The following is a 27,536-nucleotide window of genomic DNA, read 5'->3' on the forward strand; positions in this document are numbered from 1 at the left end:
ATCACATGCTTCTTCATCTTCCATGACATGGATGTTTTGCGGAAAAGTATAGGTCGGTCATTTTGTCAACTGTCTTTGCGTTTGTCCGATGTCCTGATCAGATTCTCGTTTTGCCTTTTTGGCAGAATATCACAGAAGTCATGTTGCACTTTTCTCTCTGCTTTGTGTTGGGAGATGGTTTGTCCTACAGCAGTAATGTCAACCTTGGTCTCTTGTTGGGGTGGTGTCTGCCAGGTTGCTCCATGGCAAAGTCAATATGACCCTTCTTTTACACTACTGAATTAAAAAACAGGAATTATGGTAAAATATACACAACATAAAACTTACCATTTAACCATTTTTAAGTGTCCAGTCCTGCAGCATTAAGTGCATTCAGTGTTATGCACAGTGTTATGCATCACCACCATCCACTGAACTTTTTCATCTTCTTGAACTGAAACTCTCTGCTGATTGAACACTAACCCCTCATTCTCCCCTTCTCCCAGCCCCTGGCACCAACCATTCTACTCTCTGTCTCTATGGGTTTGCCTATTCTAGGTATCTCATAAGTGGAATCTACAGTATTTGTCTTTTTCTGACTGCCTATTTCACTTAGCATCATGTCCTCAAGGTTCACCATGTTGTAACAGGTGTCAGAATTTCCTTCCTTTTGAATGCTGAACAGATATTCCCTTGTATTTATATACCACACGTTGCTTACGAATTTATCCCACGATGGACATGGGTTGCTTCAGCCTTTTGGCTATTGTGAATAATGCTGCTATGAACTTGAGGGCGCAAGTCTGTGTTCCAGTCCCTGCTTTCCCTTCTTTTGAGTATATAACCAGACGTGAAGTGGCTGGATCATTATTTTTCCCTTCTTAATTAATAAGTGTCTTGTGGGATGATACGTGGAGACTATGCAAATATCCAGTTACTCCTCACACCTTCACCCACCAGTTTTAGCATTCCTTGATTCCTACCTGAATCAATTATCATTCTAATGGTTGCCAAATGGTAATTTCCCCCTATCATTTCTTCTACTTCTATCAGTTGGCATTCTACTGTAGGGAAGAATTTTTCCTTCCCTCTCATTTACTAAACAATATGGACTCATTTTATCCAATCCTTTGCTCCACGGACACTTTTCTGCTCTGAGTAATTCTTCTCCCTAGTATTTCCAAGATCTCACTCAAGGTTGGGGAAACGCGGGAACTTTCTGTAGTTCTTTGTCACCATTAAGAAAACCGAGAGTGCAGCCTGACCTCCCCAAATCTAGGAGATGGCTTTCCCGCCCGCTCATTCGTTTAGTTCAATGGAAACCCTCTTTCGGACAGCGGACAGCGTGGGCACGGACCCCCTGGGCAGCCCGGCCCCGCGAGAACTACATTTCCCAGCGGCCTCCGGGGCCCTGCGTCATCAGCGAGCGCGGCCTTTAGCCAGCGAAGGCGGCTCTGGAGAACCCGCTGTGGCGGCGGCAACATGGCGGACGTGCTAAGTGTCGGAGTGAACCTGGAGGCCTTTGCTCAGGCCATCAGTGCCATCCAGGCGCTGCGCTCCAGCGTGAGCAGGGTGTTCGACTGCCTGAAGGATGGCATGCGGAACAAGGAGACGCTGGAGGGCCGGGAGAAGGCCTTCATTGCGCACTTCCAGGACAACTTGCATTCGGTCAACCGGGACCTCAAGTAGGTACCGGCTGAGGGGGCCGCCGCCGGGGACCCGTCCGGCGCCCGCCCTGTCCCGACCCCGCGCGAGTCTTCCTAGCCGGGGGCTGCTGTCAGTTCCTTGCCCGCTTGCTCTCTTTCCCTCCCCTCCAAGCCCATGCCCGTTCCTAGGGCCACCTCGTCTCCCACCCCCGCTTTCTCGTCTCCCTTCTGCTGGCCTCCTAGTCCTGGTTGTCTCCCGCCGCCCCGAACCTCCTGTGTGGTCGCTCCATTCCTGACGAGGAGACGAGCCCTTCCCGTGAGCTTCCACTTCTCATGTCCGCTTGGCAGGTTTCTCACCTGTAGGCGCTTTGTGCCCCACCGTGTCTGGTCGGATAGTCCCAAACAGGACCAGCTCAGCGCTGCCCCAGACCCAAGAGCACTTGGCCTCTTTAGCACCAGTTCCTCGCCCCTGAACCTGGAAGTCGTCGTTTTCACACTACTCCAACTCCAAACGCGGTAGAACAGGACTTGATCTTTCCCTCTTCCCTGCCCCCCCCCCCGCCCCCCCAACCACCTGATCAGAACTTCACGCCCACTCTGCTCCTGTTCAGTGGCTTCCTCTAGAGAGACCTAAGCTCGGGCTTAACCATCTTAACCACTTACGTTTAGCGCCCCCCCCCCATATTAATTTGCGGTCCTTTAGGGTTAAGGATTGTATATTTCTTTCTCTTTCTTACAAGTCACTTTCTTTACTTCTATTTTCTAAGCGTTGTGTAAGAAATAAGTGAGAGGATGTTTGTGAAATGCCCAGCGCAGGCAACTTTTTAATTGGTTAGGTTCTGAACTTGTCTTCCCTTCCTTAAGAGAGTCAGTCCTTCTCAGGAAGGTTGGAATTCCGGGATTTTTGCCTTTTGCTTCTCAGAACTGACCTCAGCAGGGAAAGGCATTTGGTAAGATCGTCATCCTGTAATTCCTGGAATGGATGGATTCCCCACCCCCACCCCCCCAACTTGGTCTCCTTCGTAACCAGATGGAAGGAGGAGGTAGAATGGAGGAGGAGGTGGTGACCAAATGATGGGTGGTGCCTCTTTTGATTTTTTTTCCCTAAGTAGTTGCCATTCTTTTTTGGTGGAAAGCCAGGAAATCACACACCCCTCCTCAACTCCCACATTCACTTGCTGTTCTCTGGTGCGGTGCCAGTTAATACTTTGCCTGCCCGAGGAGATGCACTGGCTGTTCGTTGCTCTCTTCCGTTTCCTCCCTTTGGTGATGTTCAGGATCTTATAACCCTCCTCCATTCTAGAAAGTTTATATTACCCTGTCGCCTTTTTAAATCTTTATGCAGTAGGGCCAAGAAGAAGGTGGCTGAAGATTCCAAAATGAGCGTGGCATGAGAAGCTGTTCCTAGAGAGCCTTTTGTTGACAGTTTGAGACTGGCCTCACAGAACATGCTCCTGGAATGTGCTTTTGCTGTTGGCTCACTTTCCCAGGCTTCTCTAGAGTTTTCCTGCTAGACTGAAGTATGTTTGACACAGCCCCCTCGGTGGTGTCTTCCCATTCCATTTGTTTATTTTATCTCTTCTTTGTTTTGTTAAGTTTTACCATCTGTGAAGTACCATGTACTAGTCTATCCCTGTGTGAGTGATAAATAATCATCATCTATTCAGGTACTTGCTGTTCTGCCAAATGTAATGATGTGTACGTGGGTCTGAAGACTCTTAGCGAGAAGCAATGTTATGCCACATTTCAAAATTCCAGAAAGTCGCCCTCCCTACCCCGAGAATAATTTGAGTTGTTAAATCCTGACTTGAGGAGTCTTACTGGTTCCCATGCTCTTAACTTTTTTCCTCCCTTAGAAGGGCACCATAGAGCTGGGTTTTAAAATAAGATAAGCTCCGGGGGCGCCTGGGTGGTGGCTAGTTGTTGGGTGTCTGCCTTCAGCTCAGGTCATGATCCCGGGGTCCTGGGATCGAGCCCCGCATCGGGCTCCCTGCTCCGCGGGAAGCCTGCTTCTCCCTCTCCCACTCCCCCTGCTTGTATTCCCTCTCTCGCTATGTCTCTCTCTGTCAAAAAAATAAATAAAATCTTTTAAAAAAATAATAAAATAAGATAAGCTCCCACTTAAGGGTTTTCTTGATTGTCTGTGATCTTAACCTTTCAAAGTAGTTCTTCTTAAGAGACTTCTGATGGACAGTTTGAAGAACAGCTTTTGACCAATGTGGTTGGCTAAAACCTGGAGTTTCAGTGGACTCAGGTTTATTTGCTTTATCTATTTATTTTTCAGTGAGCTGGAACGTCTGAGCAATTTGGTAGGCAAGCCATCCGAGAACCATCCTCTCCATAACAGTGGGTTGTTAAGCCTGGATCCTGTGCAGGACAAAACTCCTCTTTATAGTCAACTCCTTCAAGCATATAAATGGTCAAACAAGGTAAGGGAGACATGTCAGAAATGGAGCTGAAATAGAAAAATCCAAGTTTTCTTAACATTTCATAAATGCAGAAGGTGAGGGTAAGTTTTTGTTTCTTTTTTTTGGTTCTTGATTCAAAATTCAGATTTTGTTCTTGGTGGGGTTACAGAGTTGGAAGTTTTATAATTTCTCTGTGAGCTATTTTTGTAGTCCTTTGAAGTCTTTGAGGATTAGTCATGATGCTCAGGTAATTAATTTTTTTTAAAAGTCCTAAATCAGGTGTATTTAACCTAGAGACCATGTTTAGGGAGGCAGCTTTTATGAACCCCTTGAAATCGTATGAAAAAATGTTGTGGTATGTGCATTTTTTTTTCCCTTGGGGAAGACTTCCTAGCTTTCATCAGATTCGGAGGAGTCCATGACCCCCAGAAGGTTAAGGACTGGTGGTCTAAATGTTCAGCCACTCACACTGTTTATGTTGCTTGTACTGTCTTCCCCTGTCCTCCCTGGAAGAACATCATGAGAGTACTGTTTGTTCGATTACTCTTTACTCTCTAACTACATCTGGGGGAGATTGTTCTAAATGTGCTCTGTGGAATTTGCTATTCATGGTTTCCTTCAGCAAGCAGGCCTGTGGCATAGACCCTGGGATAGCTGTAGTGGGAAAACTAAACTGTAGTCTAAAAATAAGGGTAATAGGCTCATAAGCCTAGAAACAGTTAGTTTGTTTACTGACAAGTTCATTTTGTTTTGCTGCTGTGGATTGTTGTGTATTTTTTTTTTTTCCTGCTGATAAAGAACTAGAATATGTGTTTGGAATGATTTGGGAAGCTTTTTTCATTAGACTGTGCTGCCTCTCTGGAGACCATTGTTCTCACAGTTATTGGTTGTGAATTGCTCTTCCCCTCCAGTTATTCATTGTCTTTTCCCTCTTCTCTCTGGTCCTTTTCCCCCTCTATTTTGGATGAGAGATGAGCATTGAGTTTTTCTGGTGTGCAGATTTTTTTCTTTGAGCTTCTCAGTAGTATTTAGTATACTTTGGTTTGAAGTGGAACCCTGGAAGCTATGTCTGAGATTCAGGAAGAAGTGATTGAACCTCTGATACAAACATTTAGCCTGTAAGGGTTGTCCCCCGAACTCTGGGCTGCCGTTGACAGAAAACCAATTTGGTCTTGAGGATCAGGATGCCCAGTTGGTATGGGGATCTGTCACTCTCTTGTTCTCTGTAGGTCTGCTTTCCTTGGTTGGCCTGATGTTGTAAGTGGTGGAAAAGATGGTCTGGCAGTTGTAGGTTTGCATGGCTCTTATTTACCAGGTGATCTCCTGATGTCATGCCAGACTCTGAAAGAGGATTTTAGCCCTGCTTGGTAGGTGGCCCTTATCTAACTGAACAGTTCGCGTTCAATCCAGGGCTGGGATTCTCTGATTGGCTGATGCAGATCACCTGAAGCACAGGAAGTGGGGCTCCTTGGAGTTGGAGAGGCAGTTCCCAAAAGGTGGGGATGTAGGGCAGATAAAAATTATTTCATTACCACAGCCAGACATGAGATTCTTCCAGCCCTATACAGATAACACTGCCCTATCTGGCTGTCCTGTTTGAGCCTCCTTGTTTTCCCAGGGACACTGTTGATCATCCTTACATGAGTTTATGTAGGGGTTGGGTCGGATCTGATCAGTAGGTGCATGGTGCAACTTACTTCCGGTTGGACTCTTGGTAGAAAGTCTTGCTTTTTGGTGTTTGGACACAGAAACTGTGTTGGTGTATCACGTGGGCAGTGTTGTTTTTGGAATAGCCTAGAGCTATGGAGACTTTTCAATGGAGGGAAGACTTCGGCCAGTTGAGAAACCATGAGTGACTGGGACTTCTACTGGAAGTGACTGTTTCAGGTTGAATGAAGGTAGTTTAATTGTTTGCCAAATTTAATAGTTAACGTATTAAAATAAAAGTTCCTTCTACTGACCCTTACCCTTGCTCCAAGGTGGAAAAGAGGTTGTATTAAGGAAAAGAAATACTGTGTTCTATGGAACTTCTTGTCCTGGAGATGCTACAGATTAAAGTAGTTTGTATATCCTGTAAGAGCAGTGTGAAAGCTCCAGGGTGGGGGGGTGGGAGGGGTTAAGTCACGTCCCTGGCCTGGTGAGCTCCTGCACAGTAGCTGCCCGTTCATTGGGAGCTGCTTTGAACCCTTGATCAGTAGAAACAAAGAGAACGATTAAGTGTTTAGTTTAGCTCTTATTTTGCAGCTGAGCAGACTAAGGCCCAGTGAACTGACCTGCCCACAGCTTCACAGCTAGACTAGAATTTGCATTTCCTGACTTAGGTCAGTGTTCTTTCCTCTAAACTTGATGCTTTAATCCATTTTGGCTTAAGGTTTTCAACTATAGAAAACATTTTTCCCCTCCCACATTCATCCTAGAAGCAATTGCTACGTTATCTTTTATTCATGAATCTGTATGCATTTTGCTAATTTGTAATGGTTTATTGAAAGATGGAGATGACAAATGCGTGGTACGTGGGTCCCCAAACTATTGCTCTTGTCCAGGGCAGACACCACTAATCACCTTTCTGCATTCCTTCCTGCTGAGGTCATGCAGGGGCTCACAGCTCTGATCTGGGGCTAGGCGGCCCCTGCCAATTATTCGAAGATGGGCTGCAGGGAAAACATGTTTTTTATTTCCATTATGATAGATAATGTCCTGTTTGACTGACTTATTTATACCCTTCCTTACTCTTGAAAGGATTTAAGGTCGATTACAAGAATACATAAAAAACTTGAAAGGAAAGAGGGAAACAATGGTGAGGATGCCTTATGTACATTTCTTTAATAAACTGGAGAAGTAGCCCCAAGAAATAAGCCAGTATTCTAATTTCCAGCTGGGGTTATAGAAGCAGCAAGCAATTTTATGTGTTTATTTTGCCTCTCCTACAAATGAAAAGAGCTTTTTAATTGCTAAAGCTTTCATCATTCATCATTTTACCCTCACAGAGTTTAAACCAGTAAGTGCATTAATATGTTAAGTGAAGTTTGGGGTAACTTGCCAATGTCAGCTTCACGCACTGTTGGCTAAGAATTGAAGGAAGTGTGGGAAAGGCTTTGATACCACCCATTATGTGATGAACTTTCTGTTTTATGTGCTATTGGCCATAGAAAAGTCTCATTCATGCTTAATGACTAATTATTTTCTTTAGGGGATTTTGTAATTTTTGTAAAGTCAGTCGGAATATTAATTACATGGTAGTTGGCATAATTCTTAGGATAACACATTTAAAAATTAATCTAGTCTAACGAAATGATGGCAAATTGCTGTGAGCAGCACTTTCTCCACACTGAATTGGGGGAAGAATTTAGCTTTTCACTATTATGCACCTGTAGATAATTGTTCTGTAGAGGGATGACAAGCTCTCTTGACGAGGACAGAAATCATTGGCATCAGTGCTGTCCTTGCTGTGAGACAGTCTGAGATTCTCTGGCTTCTTATGTTCCGGTATGCTGAGGGCCAGGCAAAATTTCTTCCGAAGATCCTTGCTGAAGGTTTCCGGTGTCCTGTCACCAGGCTCTTATTTCTGACTTCGACTTTTATTTCTGACTTTTTCACTTGTTTGTGGTAGAGGCTGCTTGTGCATTTGCCCGAATAGCCGGCTGGGACTGCAGCCTTGCCCAGGTGACCTCTGAGGCAGAGAAGACCCCAAAGTGTCCCTTTCTTTGGGGGCTGGGATATGGGCCCAGAGGAAGGTGCCGCCGCCCCCGCCGCCGCCTCTGATTTGTTTTTACGTGCTCAGTTTTTCAGTTTTATTAGAGAAAGAGCTGCTTTCTATTCCGAGAACATTCACTTGGCAAGTGTGAAGGCATTTCCTCCAGTCCAACTCTCTAACTGTTCTTCCCAGAATTTAAATGGCCTTAAGTTACTGTGACCTTCGTCTTGCTCAGATCCATCCTGGAAGGTGCTCCTTGTGTTTCTGCGTCTTGGAGCTAACACGGGTGGGGTTGTTTGAAATGGAGCCTTTTCCTTTAGGGACCCTGTCCTCTTTTACGTCCCTGAGGAGAGGTACTGTGTCTGTCTTGGTCCCTGCTGGGAGTCCCCAGCACCTAGCGAGGCACCTGGTATGCAGTAGGCATTCCTTTAGGATCACTGAATGAATGGAAGAATAAATAAAAGCCTTTTCTGTTGAATTTTTAATTTACAACCCCTTTTGTGGTTTGCTTGCTTGTGTTTCTAGTGAAGTATGATGAGGACATTTCCATTTTTGGCCATTACTGAGAAATCCAGTTGCACTCCTTGGAGATGAGAAATAGTTCTGAGATGCTGTGATGGAGGCCAGGTCTGGATTCCAGAAGGGTAATTTGGAAGGACAGGTGAAGTCAGTTGGTGAACTGATGATAAGCTTCTTGAGGGCTGAGGTTAGCAGTTTTATCTACGACACTTGTCACCCATGTGCCCTTTCTAAGAGAGCTGGGTTGACAGCCGGTGCTTAGGAGGGGATGGGACTTGATAGAAGCCTTCTGGAGTCAACTGAGTCAGGCTAATTTGAGCTACGGCATCTGGTGTCAGGTGCTGTGTGGCAGCTGTCGTTTTGGCAGTACTGAGAAAACCGGAAAGTGGAGAGTCAACCCTATCAGCCTCTCAGGGGTTATCCTTCTTTGTATTGTCAATCCCCGATTTCTGTTCCTAGCGTTTTCCTTCCCACCAGGCCTACCCCTGCCTCGTTCCTCTCTCTGTTACACATTTGGGAACTACAGATTCATTAAGCAAATAGTGAGGAGAGACAATCACTTAAATGCCGCCCCCCCCGCCCCAAACCTTAGTCATCATGACCTAGGACCAGGCCCGGTTTGGGATGGTCCTTATTTTTGCAAAGGTGCCATTCTTAGGGCTGTTCTTGCACCAACATCTAACCTTCATAGCCCCTGGTCATTCAGAACGGGCTTCTTCCGCAGCGAGTTTGACTCTAGGGGGTTTCTTCCCTGGTTAGCCTTGAACCCCATACCCTTCTCCTCCCTCTCCACCCCCAAACCTTGATACTGTGGGAGCCGTTATGAAAAGAACAAAGAATAACACAAACAGAAAAAGACAACAAAACAAAACCAATCTCCTGGATTTTTAGGTAACTGTTGGAATCAGAAGTAAAAGGATAGCGAGAAATACCTGGGCTTCCATGTAAGTTCTGCAGTTAGGCTGCACTTACTCTGTGCCTTAAGCAGGTGAGAAAGAAACTTTTAAGACCTCAGTTTCCTCCTCTGTGAAATGGGGATAGCACTAGTATTTGTATCCTAGTATTGAAGGTAACATGAAGCAATGCACATAAAATGCCTTAGGATACCTCACATACAGTGCGTGTCCTATAAATGGTAGTTGTAATTCCCAGGCATGGTAACAGTGGATGTGTGTATTTATTTACGGAGCGACTGTATTGCTCAGCAGTTAAGAGCGTGGGCTCCAGGGCTGGACCGCTCCAGTTTACATCCTGGCTTTGCTGTCTGACAGCTGTGAGGCTCACCTCTCTGGGCCTATTTTTTCTTCACTAAAATGGGGATGATCACTGTACCCACTTCGGAAAGATCTCGTGAGGCTAAATGAGGTAATACAAGTGAGCACTTTCCTGGCACAGAGTTGGGGTTAGCTTAACAAACAGTGACGAGGACAGACTTCCAGGCAGCGCTGGCCTATCTTACAGTGATTTCTGCTCTATTGCACAGCTTCCCAGACTTGATTTTGATATATTCTTCTGAAATTCTACGAATCAGAGATTCTTTTAGGTAGTCAGCACCTTTCTGCCCTGTGGAAGCCTGAGTGTAGATGGCGATAGTTCACACGTTAATATGATCTAGTGGGAGGGGGATCTTTCCTCATAGAACCTGGAGCTTGGGTAAGGGATTGGGAGGAGGGTAGCTGACCTCTTGGTGTGGAGCCCTGGGTTTTGGACAGGGTAGGATGGCATGTGGGAGTTGAGAGGCAGCAAAGGCAGGGTGAGGGTCCTGGGGAGAAACCACAGGGAGTGAGGGGACTGCAGAGAATGGGTCAAGAAGGGTGGTATATTGCTCAGGGCAGCCCATTTGTACAAAGAGGGGAGGAGCCTTCTCACGTGGGCACTCTGTAAGGCTGTGCTCCCAGAGCTCAGCGTTCGGGTTGGTCTGTAGGCCTCTTAACCTGGTGGGAAAACTCTTGTGGCCTAGTCAGGGATTTCTTGTGTTGTTTCTTTAGGAAAATGCTTGCACACAAAGGCTGGTATAAAAAGAAACATTTGGATTCTACCCACTTTGTTAATTGGGTGCTCATTACTAGCCGGGCTCTGGGGTTAGACTCTTGTCGGGTTTGAATCCCCAGCCTTCTCTGTCAGCTTTATGATTTGGGGCAAGTTACAGAACCTGTCTCTGTCTTAGCCTCCTCCTCAGTCAGAGTGGTTTATAACAGCTTCTATGTCGGGGCTGCGGTGAGGATTGATGCGTTTATTTATGCGCACGTGGGCCCCTCCCCCCACCCCAGCACCTAGAACAGTGCCCAGTGTGTATTGGGGGCATTCACTGGGGTTAGCTAGTCCTACTCCTTTTCATATTTTTTTTTAATTTTTTTTAAAGATTTTATTTATTTATTTGACAGAGACAGAGATAGCGAGAGCAGGAACACAAGCAGCAGGAGTGGGAGAGGGAGAGCAGGCTTCCCGTGGAGCAGGGAGCCCGATGTGGGATTTGATCCCAGGACCCTGGGATCATGACCTGAGCCGAAGGCAGCCGCTTAACCGACTGAGCCACCCAGGCGCCCTCCTTTTCATATTTTTGGTAAAGTGTTTGAAAGGCAGCGTGTAGTTTTGGCAGCATGGGACAGAGGTTTTGAGAGACCAGTATTTAGTTCTGGCTGCCCACTGGCTCTCTGTGTGACCTTATGCCAGGGGCTTTACTCCTTTGGGTTCTAGCTTCCTCACTGCGAGAATGAAGACTTGGGTGGGATGATCTCTCGGGTCCTTTTCAGCTTTAGCTTGAAGAGTCAGTGGAGTTGTGCTTTTCTGTGGTTTTGGAAATGAAAGCATAACCTGGGGAGTGGAAAAGAGCAGTTCTTGTCCAGTAATGTTTCTTAAGTACAACGATTGTGTGTGCATCTCAGGATATGCCAGAACAGAGCAGCAGCCTGGAGGACTTGTGGAAAATTACCTTCCAGAGGTTCTCTAGACAGCAGTGGCCTCTTGTAACACACCAAAGCGTAAATGTTAATGAAAATCAAGTGATGCCTCTGTAATTCTAAATGGTTTCTATCCCAAGGCTTTGGCCTAATTCCACATCTTCATGTTCTGCTTACTAGTTGTGGTTTCTGAAAATTGCCATTTTATTGTTGCCTGGAATCAGATTTGTGATTCTCTCATTTTTTTCTCTAAAAGAACAGGAACTCTCTCTAGAAGCTGCCCTGGGAGGGTGCAGAGGCTGCTGGATGTGTGTCACGCCTGCCCCAGGAGTCACTCTGTCTGTGGGCGACTCATCTTGATTCCCTTCTTGGCTGGCTTACATTAGCCTCTTCTGGGCTGATTAGGTTGGTGTGGTTTGTCCAAAGCCTTCTGTGGATTGTGACCAGAGCCTGAAAAGGGCACTTTCTCTTCTCTTCTCTTCCAGGAATGTTTAGTAGAAAGGAAATTGTCCCATATCCTTTTTCTTCATGGCGAGATGTACATTGATGGTGGGACAGAAGCATATCATTACAAGTACAGAAAGAATCTGATGTTACCCCTCCCTGTCTTCTTGTCTGCCCTTCTTTGTGGCGGTGTGAGCCCGGGGCAGAGCGGCTAGAGAATTGGTGCTCTCTCCTGTTGTCCGAGCCTTCTCTGGCCTGCCTCATCTTTTCGGCAGCTTCAAGTGGCAGCCACACACCGATGCCACCTCACTCCGTCACCAGCCTGGGTCTCTCTCCTGAGATCAGACCCACGTAGCAAAGGGCCTGCCAGGCATCTGCACTCGGAGACTCTGGGGCCTGTGAGACTGGAGTCCAGAACTAAAATCCTGCCCCCTGACCCCCACCCCCAACCTGCTTCTTGTGCTGGGCCCCAGCCAGGTGCCCAACCCGCACACCTGCTGACCGAGATCTGACCGATTCTACCTCTTGAAAACCTCTTACTCTCTCCTCTCCATTTTGGCTGCTCTTGCCTGAGCCCAGGCCCCCGTGATTGCTTGGGACGATGCTGTAGCCTCCCAGATAATTTCCTGCCCATTCCTACCCCTTTGAATCTATTTTCCTCTCTACAGCTCCCCCGGGATCTTGAGAATGTAGACATCTGATTGGTTGCTCCTCAGCAGTTTCTTCCATCTCTCTTAGGATCAGTGCCAACTCCCCAGCTGGCGTTTGGAGGCATTCTAGTCATCATGCTGAGGGGCTTGAGTCCAAAAGCAGACAGCCCTTTGGCCAGATGCCTTAGCCTCAGTTTCCTGATCTGTAAACGGCACGGACAGTCCTGCCTCCTAGGGCAGCTGTAGGAGTACATGAATCCTGCTCTTGTGGTTTAGCACAGAGTCTGACATGTTACCCATTTACCATCAACAGTCTGGGTAAAGGACTTTCATGATCTGGCACCAGCTTACTTCTCTAGCTTCCGTCCTCCTGCCCTTCCTTCTGAGAAAAAAAGAACCCAAAACTTTTGATTGTGGAAAATTTCAAATATACACAAAAGTAAGTACAGTCTTTTTTCAGTGGAGGGTGGGGAGCTGAGTACTTTAAAGCAAATACCAGATGGGTCATTTCATCACGAAAACTTCAGTGTTCAGCTTCCTTTCTTGCCACTCTGCCAATTTTCAGTTATAAAATCACAGATCCCCATGGGGCCATGATCTTTTTGTCTCAGGGCCTTTGCACATGTTATTCTTCCTTCTCCTTTATTCCTTTGGAAAGCGCTTACTCATCTTGGTCTCAGCTGAGTTGTTACCTTCTCTAGGAAGTCTTCTGAGTTGTACCCAAATTAGGTCCCAGTGTTTACACCTCTTACTGCTTTTTTTCCCACTCTGGCTCTTTATGACCCCCACAAGATTAAGCCTCATCCCATGCTAGGATTTAGACTTTGAGCCTCCATCTGCTGGACTGTAAGTGGGCATAATACCAATCTCGGTGCTGATGTGAGTATCTAGAAAATGTGTGTACAGTTTCTAGTTCAGGGTAGGATACATAGTGGCATTTAATAAATAGTAGTTGTTGACAGTAGCTATTGCTAAAGGTGTCATAAAACCATATTTGAATGGGTAGATTGAAGCCTCTAAATCTCTTTCTCTTTTCCTTTTTAGATTATGTATATGTTTTCCCTTCTGTTTGCTTCTGTTTGACTTTTTCAGATTGTTGTTGCAGGAGAGGGAGAGGGTCAATGCCAGAGGCTGTCCCCTGAGTCCCCTGGCCGCCAGACCCCATCTGAGGAATCTTTGGGCTGGGGCCAGGAGTCCCCGATTGGCGGGGGCGACGGGGAGGAGGCTGCGGGTCTACCTGGCCTTTGGCTCTCAAGCTGCTTCCCACATCCCCTTTACTTGGCGTGCTCTTGCTGCAGTCACTGACTTGTTTTGGGAGGCTCAGCTCTTGCAGCCTCCTGGGCTTGGCCCTGGGCTTCGCCTTCTGCTTTTGCTTGCTGACTTGACAAAGTGAATAGAACTGCCCCCAGGAACAGTTTACTCATCTGGTGAGTTAGGCAGGGCAGTATCTCCTGTTTCCCCCTCCCTCTGTTGCCCTGGCACACTTACCACGACCCTGTGAGTTGGAGCCTCTCTCTGAACCCTCTGGCTTCATCACGGCTGCCCCGTGAGCCTGCTGCTTGCCCTGCCCTCAGCCTAGAGCACCTGGCACCTTCTTGAGCGCATTTTCTACTGCTTCCTCCTCCGGCCCTATTAAAGTGTGGCTTCAGAGAAGCCTCTGGAATAACCAGGCAGAGCTGACCTTGTCTGGTTTTGTCCCCCAGCCTCTCAGCAGCTGTACTGATCACACCATGCCACGGCCGCTTGCTGTCCAGGTCTATCCCCTTTTCTGCAAGGTTGGGGCTGTGGTGTCATCTTTGAATACCTGGCGTCTGGCACATCATAGGCACCTAGTAATCGAGCCTTCCCTCCCTCCCCTGCCCCACCCTGCCACATTCCCAAACAAACTCTAGGGACTATACCTCTTTCGACTAAGTGTTCAATCTCAAAGGGACCTCAGTGCCCCGGTAGGTCTTTGCCCCTCATTTTCGAGAGGGAGACTTCTCCAAGGCTATCCTGCTGGCCCTCTAATTGGGACCCACAGTACTGGCAGCTTAGAAAAGGAATGTCAGCTGAATGTCCAGAGCACCAGAGAGGTTCCTTCTGCTGTTTAGACCCATCAAAATACTACCTTTTACCTGTGGTTTTGTGGCCGCTGACTCCCCGTCAGTGGAGCAGGAACAGTGGCCAGTCCACATGACGCCTGGAAGGGAACCGTGGGGACGGATGTGATGCAGTGAGGCTGCGCAGGACCCAGCCTGGCCGTGGGCGTGGCTCAGAGGAATTGCCTAGACCGCCATGTGCAAAGCAGCCCCAGACCCTGAGATCCTGAGAGGCAGGCACCTTTGTCCACTTGAAGCTTAGGATCCAGTAAGTTGGGATCTTAGTAACTAAGCGGCATCTTTGCCGGGACTGCCTTTGCGCCCCTTACTGTCCTTGCTGGCCTGGGTGTCTGTGCAAGTATGGTTGTGTAAAGATAGGGGCCAGTCGCCACTGTTTTTTCTCCCTTTTCAGCAGGAGTTGCCCTCCACTGGGTTCATGAGATGCCAGTTGCTCTTATCTTCTCCCTGTTAGTGTGTGTCTACCTGTTTTAGGGTAGGAGACTTACGGTGTGCCCTAGTTATTGTCGGTCAAAATAACAGTGGCTTCTTTGATGATTATTGATCACTTGTTAGTAGTTGCCACACTAAGCATTCCAGCTCGGCTATCTCCTGATGACTCTGTACAAGGTAGATTTTGAAGGGTGGGAGTCTACAGGTTTTAAGTGCATATATGCATTCAAAACGGTTGGACTTGTTATAAAATGTTCAATCTTAATAATTCCCAAACTGTGCTTTTGGGTAGTGTGCTCTTTGCTAGGAAGTCTCAAATTCATCCATTCAGTGCCTACTTATTGAGCACCTGCTATGTTCTAGGCACTGTTTTGGACACGGCACATGAAACTGATAAATTCCCGTCTCCCTGGAACTTAGCTTATATCCAAATCTCTAACTTGATCAGAGGAGTTAAGTGCCCAAAGCACCTGGTTTTATAATAATAGTATTAATGGTGGTCTTGCCCCCACCCCTTAATTCGTGGCCTTTATATGTCTCAGTTTACCAGTCCTTACCATCAGAAAGGAACATAACTCATGGTGTGCTGGGTGACTTAATTGGCATATGTAACTGATCTAGAACAGTGTCTGAACATAGAGGAAATTGTGTCTTAGAGTCTTGATATCTTAAATATCATCCTGTTTTTATAGCTTGATGCATTTTAATTCTGTCATATGCTTAATGCAGATGCAGATTTATTGCTAGTAATACACAGTTTTCTGGTTTATTTATCCTTGGCATGTCACCTGTTTGTCCTTACCCTGGTCCAGTCTAAGGCTGTGCTTGCATTAAGGGGTTCTTATTAATTTCAAGAGGACACTAAATATGTATCTTACATTTGTGTCCAGAGGAGAAAAACCATCACTCAGTCAGCTTCAGGGTACCAACTTCCTTGAGGCTGTTGACCTCAGACCTGACCCAGTTGGTCTGTTACTATTGTAAGAGAATTCTCCGTGTGTTCTTTGTGATGTGCATTGGTGACTCTTATTCCCTGCATTTGCACCTGGGTCTGTTTAAGTTTCATTTAAATACCTGAAGCCCTGAGGGACGATTTTGCCCATGGGTGACATTGGCCTGATGCACTGCCTTCCGCACCTCACCCAGGGTCAAGCTGGGCTCACTGAGCGCACTGTGCTCTCTCTGATTGCCTGACTGCCCACCTGGTTGTCCATCCATTTATTTCTCCATCTCACCATTTAAAGCCACACTTTATGATTCAGTATGCTTCCTGGAGTTGAATGCATTGATTCCAAATCCTGCATCATCCATGGTGTCTGTGATGAGAGTTAGAATCACCTGAGTTTCAAGATAGACCATATTCTCGACTTCTTCCTAGTGAGCAGAGAACGATTAAGTGACCGTTGAAGAGTTTTGTTTGGTGATTTGGTAGAAGTGCATTTTCCTGTTAAAATCACTGCGGTAGTCTCTGTGTTATAGCTCCTGTCTACGTTTCTCCTCCTTCACCTGCAAAATGAGTTTGAAGACCCTTTTCTGCCAGGGGGTGGAGGGTGGGGAAGGGTGGTGGTTGTGGTGAATGCACTTAGCACGGGGCCAGGATGTAGTAGGCACACAGAGGGTGTTAGTTTTCCTTTGGTCACTGTGTGTTCCCATCCAGCATGCCCTCTGCCCCTAAACGTGTAACTCGCACCAGCGGAGACATTGCTGCTTGGCTAGGTCAGCCCCACGCTTGGTGTGGATAGCAGAGATGCTAGCTCTGATTTTAAATGTTAAAAGAAACCACAGAGGATTATGGAAGCCAACACTCTCCTATTCCTTGTTTTCCCAGTCTAAAACAGAGCAGTCCGTGTTAATTTTAATTGCTTGGATGAGCTCAAACATTGAGATTTTAATGCATTTTCACAGTAGCTCAGACAGCGTAACCACATTATTCTGCTGGCAGTTCATTGGAATTCTCGGCCAAAATGCTGTACTTGGGGACCTCTGCTTATAAACCCAGGATGTGGTAATTTCCCAGCAGGATGTCTTGCGGGGAACGTTGCTTTTCCTGTTGAGACTTCCTCCAAACAGTGAAGTGTTGTCCTCCTCTGTGCTGTAGTGATGGGCAGGGACTGTTTTCGAGGAAGGTTTTCAAAGCTTTTGGTTAACAGAGGGTGTCTCGGGGGAGTTGCTTTTATTCTGATGAGTCACAAAATGGGAAAGGCCTCTCGAAAGCCTCCAGTTTGCTTTTGTTCCTGACGGAACATTGACAGTCCCTGGGCCTGGCGTGGGCTGGTGGGCAGTCCCCAACCACCGCACCTCCTGTGTCCTCCTCCCACTGCGGGTAACAGGCCAGCCTGGCCAGGGGTGACACGTAGAGAGCTGATGTCCGGTGGACAGCTGGAAATGCCAGACTCCAGGGCAGGGAAAGGAAAACCGAAGTTGAACCAGGCAAACCTCCCTGCCTTCTGGTGGTTTCACCGAGTCTACACACCCACCACACTGAGCCCTCACGTGTTCGGCACTGCGCTTACACCGCGTGGTCTCTGGCACTTAGCACGGAGCTGCATCCTTGCTTAGTGAGTGCGTGTTGCTAAGTGGATGAGGGAGTGTCCCCAGCCTACTCTAGGCCATCTTCTATGGCCGGCCGGGTCGTTTGCAGTAGTCTCCTAACTGGCTTGGCTTTCCCCGCGCTGTGTCAGAATGACCTTTAAAAATGCAAGTTTGATCACATAAGTCTCCTGCTTAAAATGAGTTGATGATGCCTGTGCTCAGGATTAAGACATACTCCATAGTGTAGTTAGTAACGGTCTGAGTCTGACCCCTGTGCCCTGGCACCTAGCCCCCTGGAAGCACCATACTTACCCTGCCTGCCTTCCTCCCTTCAGTCAGCCTGTGGATGGGCTCCACCCCTCTTTTTTGTTGGGCTCATACTTTCTCATTTTATTTTTTCACATCTTTATAGTCACATACCCGGGAGTGTCTTTAGGTCCCCAAGTCAGGGTCCCCTGCTGTGTACTTCTGCAGCCCACACCATTGCCCACGTCATGGCCTGACTCCCATTGAGCTGTAAGTACTGATTGCTCGGACTGGGGACAGGGACATGTCTGCCTGTTCACCATTGTATTTCCAGTGGCCAGCAAGGCCCCTCAGAAGAAAACAAGGCAACAAGACACTTCCAGTTAAATCAATCGCTTAATTATCTTTGAAATCAATATTGTAATTTTTAAATGAATGTGTTTTTGAGGGGAGGAGGTAGGGGCCTAGGTAGGATTTTGGTCCCACTTTTCTTTAGGGCTGGGCAGAGATGACTTTTAACCCCTGGGTCCCCTGAGCACACAGCTGCTGAGGTGTCTTTGTTCGGTTTATGCATTCCACTCACAGCTTGGCTTGCTGAAGGATAATGCATATTAAGTTTTTTTTTTTTCTTTTTAAACTAGTTTGAGCATACAAACAGAAGGCAAATTATCTTGATTATTTTGAGGCAGTTATGAAAAGGGCAAATAAAGCATACAGTGAAAGTTATAGAGCCCCTTATGTTTAACCTAACACCTGCTGCCTCTAAAGTGTGGAAGTGTCACTGCTATCATCAGACCGGGGAGAGGCAGCATAGCGTGGCCTTAAAACATGAGCTCTGGGGCCATATTACCTGGGTTCAAGTCCTGCTTCTTCCCTTTACTGCGTGTGACCTTGGGCAACTTCTTCCTGTTCCCGATCTGTAAAATTAGGTTGATAACAGTATCTCCCTCAGGGTTGTTGTGAAGATCAAAAGCCCAGGCTATGGGAGGATCAGAAGCATGGCTGGTTAGCTGTCGCAGGCGCTCCCTCATTGCCAAAGTTCTCTCTAGTAACCCTGCATCTTTGCCTTATTTCACTAAAGAGGGAACTCACACTCCTAAAAGATCAGTGACCTGCCCCCAACTGCCAGGTGTAGGTGACCAAGAAGATTCATACGTTATCTGATTCCCAGACCTCTTTATTCTGTAGTCTGCCTTTGCTGTCTCAACAAGGTAAAATCTTGGGATAGAAACTCCCAAAGGTTTACTAACCATTATGGAGTCTATGCGGCTGAGCATTTATATAAATCACAAAGCTCATTGTCAATAATTTATTTTAAATACATGAATGGGTTGGCAAAGGAGAATCTCTTACATGAATAGTAACTCCCTAATTTACCTGTATTACGTTATATGTGCAGGTTTAAATTTTTCTTTAATTTTTCGATGGTGTTGTCTTTAAATTTGACTGGCTACAGTATAACTTAGCCCCAGAAACCTTTAGGACCACAGGCATGATCTGTGATCTTGGTTATCACAGCTCATCGGTTCCTGTGGCTTCTCCTGGCATGAGGCAGAGACGCAGGGACAGAGTTTAAGCTTTGGACTTGGGGGGTGGAACTGTATTATATTCTGTGCCTGTTAGTTTTCTACTCTCTCCCACCCTGACTGGTGCTTGCCTGTTTTTGCTTGATAAAGTATGTATTATAGAAAAGGCCCTTCACAAAAGGCAGGAGTTCTCAATTTGGGGTCTGTGGTCCAGCCTCTGTTGGGTCCATGGATGTATGTGGGCATACTTTCCAGGAGATTAATCCTTAGCTTTCATCAAGTTTCTTTCAGAGGTCTGTGGCTCCAGCAAGTTTAAGAGCCACCACTATGGAGGAAGAGTATTGTTTGTTCTTTTATTTAACTTGTAAACAAAGCATTTTAGTAATAAAATATTTACACCCTTCTTACAGTGCAAGTTTTCTAGTGATTGAGTGTGTTATACTCTGAAAGTTATTACAGAATACTGAAGCTGAAACAGTATAATTCTAAAATATGCCAAAGCAACCTTCATTTGCAAAAACGATCTCCTACCAGCATAAGTATAAAAAGGAAAATCTTACAACAAAAATCAGAAGGTCTAGGAGTATTGTTATTTTTATACCACATCACCTCCAACTCTCCCTGACCCGGGCTGGACTGATCCTGCCAAGACTGTGGCCCCAGAGCCTCGAGGGCCAGGACCTGCAGGTGGGTGTGTGAATGGGGTGCCTTCAGTCTCCATAGCTCTGGCTTACTGTCTGATCCGAGAACTTGTTTCCAGAGATGTGGTTCAGCCTCCATCCTCATGGCTTCACCCATTCCTTGTCCCTCCTTCGGATGGTCCCTCCCCTCCACCCTTTCTTTTCTTTCCTAAAGCGTCCTTCAGTGTTGCACAAATGCTTGGAAACACAGGAGGAGGCTTGCATCAGTCCTTTAGTTGATCAAGAAGGCTATTACCTGAGGCTGCTTTAGGGTGATGGGGGGACAAAGGTAAGACTTGTGGATACCTTCCTCTGAAAGAAAGGAGGAAAATGTTTTGAAACTGTGTTTGAAAGTTGAATTTTGAAGCTGAGCCACGGAGTAAGATTGGTGGAGAGTCTAAAGGGCTTCCTGCAGGAGCTCAGAGAGGGTGACTCTCTAACGAGGGATCCAGAGAAAGAGGATCATAGAGGGGGATTGTGTGGTGGTCCCAGTAACAGTTCCCCATGTGTTCATTCCCCTGACTGGTGGAAAAGAATCGGCCTGCACAGAATCTGCTTTACAGCACGCCCATGTCCCACGGGTATGGAGGGAACCAGCAGCCAGAAAGCCCAAGGTGCTGCTGTAGAACCTTTTTGTCCAGTCTTGTCACTTGTTCCTTTGGCCCAGCTTCTGGCCGTGTCTCTCTGCTGGTGGCCATGTGTTTGCAGTTCTACAGGATTGTGTCACTGATTCTTCACCCCGTAGCAGGGACTCGCTAATTCTGCCACTCATCTCTACACATGGGAGCACATTTCTGCTACTCAGTTGTGCTTTCACAGAAGAAATGGAGACTGAATTTTCGTTAATTGGTTAATATTTTTTCTACCTTGGACCGCCCCTCCCTCCCTGGCAGTGTAGGTGTGTAGGCTGAATCCAGGCTCTGCAGTTTATTTACCGTGTGACCTTGGGGAGGCCCCTGGGTGTCTCTTGAGCTCAGTTTCCACATCTTTAAGTGGGAATGATAATAGTTCTTACCTTCTTGGGTGATCAGCATTAGGTAAAGAACTTAGCTCAGAGCTCAATAAATGTAAGCGCCCAGGAGCTTGCTAATGAAATATATTAGTGAAGAGTGATACTAATAAAGTGATACTAACCTGACCTCCCCCTAACAATTCCCACTAAGGAGGTTGGTGAGAGAGGGCATGAGGCCCAGTCACACATCTCAGCAGACAGAGATCTTGAGCTGTGTTTTGGGCAAGGCATATTAATGGCTGCTACCCCTCCCCCCGCTGCCGATTTTGGCTTTCCTGAGGATTTATTTCCAAACGTGATGTGTAAATGGCTGTGGGTGTTCAGGCTGTAATGGATCTTGTGTTTAAGGTTTCCATTGTCACGGCTCAGCAGAGCCCTCCCTGCGCCCGCCCCTCAGAGGGCTCGGCGCGTGACTGCACCTCATCTGCCCCCGTCACCTGCCAGCTCCGATTTGGGGGCTGTGACGCGCAGTCTTGGAGCGGTTCGGCAGGTTGGCCTTAGGAGAAGCTAGGCACTGGAGCTTGCCAGCGCAGTTTGTAATTGATTAATTTATTTAATCTAACTATCTTGTATCAACCTGAGAGGATAATTATGCACAAATTACTGTTTAAACTTGAAGCTTGTCTCCCTTTAACTAAGCCCCATGCTGGTCTATAGCTCTTCACTGAAGTCATTCTGAGGGTGATTCTGTCTCCTCTTGCCCTCCCTGAGATACCAGCCTCTATCCGAAGTGAATACTCTAGTTTGAGTTAGAAGCTTTTAAGAGAAGGAAAGCACTTGTTTGGATTCTGATCCTGTAGGTCACGTCTCACTGTGGAGAACTGTTCTCTTTTATCTTTGCATGTGAGCTCATCTTAGTTTCTCCAGTGTAGTGAGGATTCGTCGTCCGTCCACTGCTGCTACTTCCTTCTTTCAGATATGGTGGGATTTCCAGGATGGGGCCAGAGTGGGTTTACTAGTTCTTCTCAGGGATGGGAGGGAGGTGTGGACGCTGAGGGGCGGCACAAGCCCAAAATCGCTTCTGTTTTACTGAATGTAACGTGCCATTGATTGTAAGATGCATCGTGATTTCAGAAGGTTTTAGAATAAGTGAAATGTGCTATACTGATAACAGGTCTGGTTATAAAATCCTTTAACTTTTCACTGAAGTTGTAGAGATGTGCATTTGGAGGGCCCAGACGTACATTGTCATCCAGTGCCCTTCACATGACCTTCCAGTTGCTAAAAATAGTATGTACTTTGCCTCTGTGCGTAGGGAGAAGGGACTAGAATCCCTATATAGTATGTGTCATATCACGCTTTTTATGTATGGCTCTCAAATGCTCACGTTCAACATATTTTCACTCAGCCTAATATAAAGATTTTACTTTCATAATTGGTGGCCAAGTCTCATGTAATTCTTAGTGTTAAAAAAGATAAGATTGGTACTTTTGATATTTTTTTTCCCTTGAGCACAGAACATTCCATTGTTTGTTTCACTCACGGGGAGGCACAGTCATGACATCTCCATCAGGGTCATCAAGGAGGGGCTGAGGAATTCGAGGGGGTGCACTGATGATTCTGGCATCTCGAAGAAAGATAAACTTGGTTTTCTGCCCTCAGAGGGCTTACCAGTACTAAAATCAGGGAGTCTTTTCATTTTGATCAGTAATGTTTGGGGTCACCTGCTAGAAAACCCCCGGTGTAGGCAGAATTTTCTTGTTGCCAGCTAATTTTGTATCTGGAAATTTAAGTTTCTGGCTTCTCATTGGCTTTGATATGTGCTCATATTTATCCTAGAGTAATTCAGGTTTACTGAGGTCCCACCTAAATTATTCCTGATTATTTCAGGCAGAAGGAAACCGGCCACAGATGCAAGAGAACATTTAAATGCCTTACTGAGTGTGACCTGTGGTTCATGTAGCCCAACTCTGTGTTCCCTCTTTAGGGCATACTGAGCACTTTCATACCTTCTCTGGGGCTGTGCCCATGTGTGGTTCCCCTGTAGAAATGATTGTCACAGCACGCCATAGCCCAGACTCCCAAGCATGATCTCACTTGGTCCTCCTAGTGACTTATGAATCGGGCCAGTTGAACATGGAGGTCCCTGCTGGTTGGCTGAAGACCCCAAGGCTCATGGAGGGCAGGTGCTTTGCCTGAAACCAGACAGCTTTGAAATGGCCATGGCCTGGGCTTTTTCCCTGACCCCACTCTCTCTTCCTTTAGAGTTTGAGGAGATTCAAACAAGCCATAACACTTTAAATAATCCTGCTTAATGGAGTTGGCTGAGGATCATCTCAGTTGATGCAGGCTTACTTTTGCCTTTGTCTAGGCTCCTTTGGTTGCAAGGAAGAGATTCACTTGAGTTCATGTAAGCAAAAGGGGGGCATTTATTGGGTGTCTTATGGAGCCAGTGGGGGGGAAATAGAGCTAGGCCTTCCGAAGAGGCCGGCACCAAAAACCAGAGGATATCGGGAACCAGAGCAACTCCTCTGCCAGGAGGACTGACCCATGGTTCCTTGTCCTTGCTGCTTTGTGTGTCTCCATCAGGATTTCCAGTGCAGGCAGGTGTAGACGGTGCACTTGGGGTAGGACAGCCTCATGGCCTCTGACTTTACGTGACCTCAGTTTAGGTGAACAGTGTGGGCTGAATGAAGAATCTCTCAGTTCCACTCTCTAAGAGGGAATCTGGAGTCCGCCGTTTTTTATGGTCTAATGACTATGTCCATGGAGATGGGCCGCTCTTGGAGCAAGAGGTCATGTGGAGCTGGTCCAGAAGCTTCTTTTTTTTTTTTTTTTTTTTTTAATTTTTATTTATTTATTTGACAGAGGGAGACACAGCGAGAGAGGGAACACAAGCAGGGGGAGAGGGAGAGGGAGAAGCAGACTCCCAGCTGAGCAGGGAGCCCGATGCGGGGCTCGATCCTAGGACTTTGGGATCATGACCTGAGCCGAAGGCAGACGCTTAACGACTGAGCCACCCAGGTGCCCCTGGTCCAGAAGCTTCTTCTGCAAGGTCACGCCCTTGGGTTCCCTGTCTGTCCCTTCCTCTGCTTGACTCTGAAAGTTGGAAAGTTGCTTTTCTGAAGCAGCACTTACCTGCTAGGAAGCTGGGGATACTTTCCCCTAGTGGTGCTTGTGTCAATGCTGGGACGGGAGATGGTCTGCGCCTGACTGTTCACCAGGGAGTCTGCTGCAGGAGTTTGAGTTTCATTCTTCCTCTTCCCTGTCATGACCGCAGCACTAGGAGTCCGTTCAGATGCAGGAAGATTAATCTGAATCCCTCACGGGAGCGGGGTATGTTGTAGGACTAACAGTGAGCTGCAGAAACCACCAGCATTGGTCCTGCATAACGAGGTGTCCATGATGCAGGCAGGATATAAACAGCGTGCCGTGGTTGTTGTGCTGGAAGTGGGAGCAAGGGTTCTGCCTGTTCACGTGTGAGGGTCAAGTTGCAACATTCGCTCCACAGTAGTATGATGTGATGGTTAAGCCCTTGGGCTCTCTCTGAGGCCTGGTCAAACTTTGCCTCGACCACTTCCTCCATCGGTGTCCTGGGGGAAAATCCCCTTTGTGCCTCCTCATCTGCGGAATGGGCCTTACTCACAGCAGCTACCTCCCTGGGTTGTTGTTGGGGTTCAGTGAATTGATATACCTAAAGCATTTAGAATGATGTCTGGCATATAATAAGGGCTCAATAAATAGCCATTTTTCTTAGCATTATTAATCATTACAATTGTGCGGTGGTGGGTGGAGGTTGAACTGAAATGAGATGTTTGCATTCCCTGTGGATGTAATGGTCCTGGCTGCTCTTGACTCTCGTGAACGGATGGATAATGGGGAGTCCTCTCTGCACTGACTTCAGTGCAAATGCTTTACCCTTCCTAATGTTTTGTCTTGGAAGCAGCTTGTCAGTGCTAGGAGTGAGCTTAAGGCATCTTAATAGCAGATTTCATTTGTGGTTTGGAGGATGAGTTGACCCACATCTAAATCCTTCTTGATTTAATCGTCTTTGCTGTCCTGTTTGATCTTGTAAATATTAATTTTGTCTGGTTGTGTATGTGATTTTCAATGGTCCCGAGGTTAATTACTGTATTTTGTTTATAAAGTAGTCATAGAAGGATAGGCGCATGGCAGAGACCTTACAGAAGCTCAGTCCCAGTTGTGGCCTGCAGACTTGCAATGAGACTTGATGAGCATTAGTAAGAAAATAATTTCCAGTTCCTTATCGATTTGGCTTACGACATTCCTACTGGAGTCTTCTGTTTCAAGAAATATTTAGGGCATGACAATTTTGTACTGTTTGCTATTTGTTGACAGAAGTGAGGAATACCTAATCTTGTCTCCTGAGAATGCTCAGGGGGAGTCCCAGCATGGTCATTTGGGAAATGTTTCTTGAGGGCCTACTGTGTGCAAGGTTGTGTGCTTGACTCTGTGGGGGCCTTAGAGAAGACAGGACCCTGCTTTCACAAGCTTCCAGCTCAGTGAGAGGTGAGGTGGGACACAGATCCATGTGGCCCAGAGCAGAAGGTCGTAATCACCTGGCAGGCACAGAGGGCTCTGAAGGTCTTACAGAGGAGACCACTGTGGTGAGTATACCCTAAAGAAGACTAGTAGAGGGGCTGTTGACCTGTCTCAGAAAGATGTCTTTGCTTTTGACAGGCAGGCAGGGAGGGTTGGGAAGAGGATGAGAATCTTCCATTCTAGGTAGAGAGGACAGTTTGAGCAAATGTAGAAAAATTAAAATCATAAACCTAGACTTTCTGAACCTTTCCAATCTTAAAAAAAAAATTAGATTCCCATGCCACCATCTTGATTTGTGTGTGTGTGTGTGTGTGTGTTGGCCATATTCCCATATAATTTTTACTTTTGATTACTTGATATTTTTTTAAATAGATGACCTTTTTTTTCATACATTTGCTTTAAAAAGGAAACTCTGTGACTTATTCAATTATTCATTATATATGTGTTTTCTAATAGACATTATAATCCATAGGTACTAAAGTGAAAAACCACACTCACCTGGGAACGACACAGGAGTCACCTGGTAGGTGCCCGTGATACACCTTCCACACGTTGGTCAACTCTGTATTTGGCTAATGAGACTTGGCTCTTTTGCCTGGAACTTAAGGTATGTGAAGAGAACAGTAGGAGAGGCAGAGCAGTAATAGGGAGTATCGTACAGGAATTACAAACCTGTGTTCTAGAAGTTCCTGCCTGGGTTCATTGCCTGCTTTTGTCATTTCCTAGCTGTGTGGTTTCAGGCATGTTGCTTAATGTCTCTGTGCCCCAGTTTTCACATGTAAATGGGGCCAGTAATAGTGCCTGGGTTATTGTGAGGGTTGACATAATATCTATAAATTACTCCCTATAAGGTTTGACACGTAGTAAGCACTCACTACAATGTCCGTGTGTGTGTGTGTGTGTGTGTATTTTCAGAGGTAAGCATTTTCTCTTAATATCTACACACATCTCTCTCTCCCACTCTCCCTCACCCTTTTCTGCCGTCTCCCTTTCCCTCTCCCACTTCCCCCCCTTCTCTCTCCCACTCCCCCCCCACTTCAGATCTTTGGTGCTTATCCTAAAGAAATTCGTACCCCCCTTTCCATTACTTTCTTTCTTCTTACCATGTTTTTCTTTATAGCCAAGCTAACAGGTTTATGAGCAGCCTTTTCATGGAATCATTAAGGGACATACTTATAACCCCTGAACAGAGCAGTAATTTCAGTTGACCTGGAGTGTGGTGTGGGGAGCATCTTACTGCCCTGAGTTTGACAGGGCTTTGTTACAGGAGATTTTTTTTTTTCCTCTCTGTGTATTTAAGTCTTGTCTTTGAAATGTTTCTTCTACAAAGAGTTACTAGGCTTTATTCCTGATAGCCATTATATACTTCAAAAACACACATATTACATCACTATAAAATAGCCACTGTGCTGGATTAATCTTTTATTATTAAACCTCGAAATAGGGACTGTTTACAGATTAAATGTCAGCTCCTCTCCAAGGTGTTTTGTTTTTGCTTGTGAAGCAGAAGTTTGTAGACAAATAGCTGACCCCTTGTAAAGGAAATGTAAAAGAATAAGATTGTCTTAAGGTGACTACTTCTGAGAGCCAAGAGATCGGGGTACTTGCTGATGCTGTTGTCTCCCTCCTGCGCCATCTCCGTGTGGCCCTCCATGTCTGCTTGTAAGAGCTACATGCAGTTTGCCCATATCATGCAAAAGCTAATGCGTGGGCTGGATGCGGTTAGTCAGAAAGTGAGTGGCAGCCATGTTGTTTCTCCTATTGCCCGTTTTCCTGGACCACAGTTTTGTTCTATTTGTTCATCTTTTGTACGGTTGATCATAAGCTGAATGTCCCTGTCATAGATAAGATGGCAAGGGAAGGGGCCTGCTTTGGCACCTTAGTCTTCTCCATGGGAACTCTTCTGGTCATAGTGTGGCACGTGACATACTCATTTTCTGGAATCCAGAGCAGTGCTTGCCAACAGAATCTTCTGTGGTGATGGACATGTCCTATATCTAGGTTATTCCATGTGATAGCCATTTGTCACATGTAACTACTGAGCACTTGAAATATGGCTGTGTAGTGGAGGAACTCACTTTTAAGTTTTATTAAATTTTAATTACATTTAACTTAAATAGGGGCACCTGGGTGGCTCATTCGGTGAAGTGTCCGCCTTCAGCTCAGGTTGTGATCTCGGGGTCCTGGGATCAGGCCCTGTGTCGGGCTCCCTGCTCAGCGGGGAGCCTGCTTCTCCCTCTCCCTCTGCCTCTGCCCCTGCTCGTGT

General features: G+C 46.5%; 1 protein-coding gene across 2 annotated transcripts in view; it reads left to right on the forward strand.

The window, feature by feature from the left end:
* The first annotated feature begins 1,412 nt into the window (after window positions 1-1,412).
* MED27 (mediator complex subunit 27) overlaps window positions 1,413-27,536 on the forward strand; it is a 202,864-nt gene continuing 176,740 nt past the window's right edge. Inside the window, exons 1-2 of one of the 2 annotated variants that reach the window (XM_035015557.1) lie at window positions 1,413-1,664; window positions 3,910-4,054. In XM_035015557.1, coding sequence (XP_034871448.1) covers window positions 1,462-1,664; window positions 3,910-4,054 — 348 coding nt within the window. In that variant the 5' untranslated portion in view covers window positions 1,413-1,461. The remainder of the gene's footprint in view (window positions 1,665-3,909; window positions 4,055-27,536) is intronic. The other variant, XM_035015558.1, reaches the window with a different exon arrangement.

The sequence above is a fragment of the Mirounga leonina genome, unplaced genomic scaffold (assembly GCF_011800145.1).
Source record: "Mirounga leonina isolate KUSES-001 unplaced genomic scaffold, KU_Mleo_1.0 Mir_170, whole genome shotgun sequence".
NCBI classification, from domain to species: Eukaryota; Metazoa; Chordata; class Mammalia; order Carnivora; family Phocidae; genus Mirounga; species Mirounga leonina.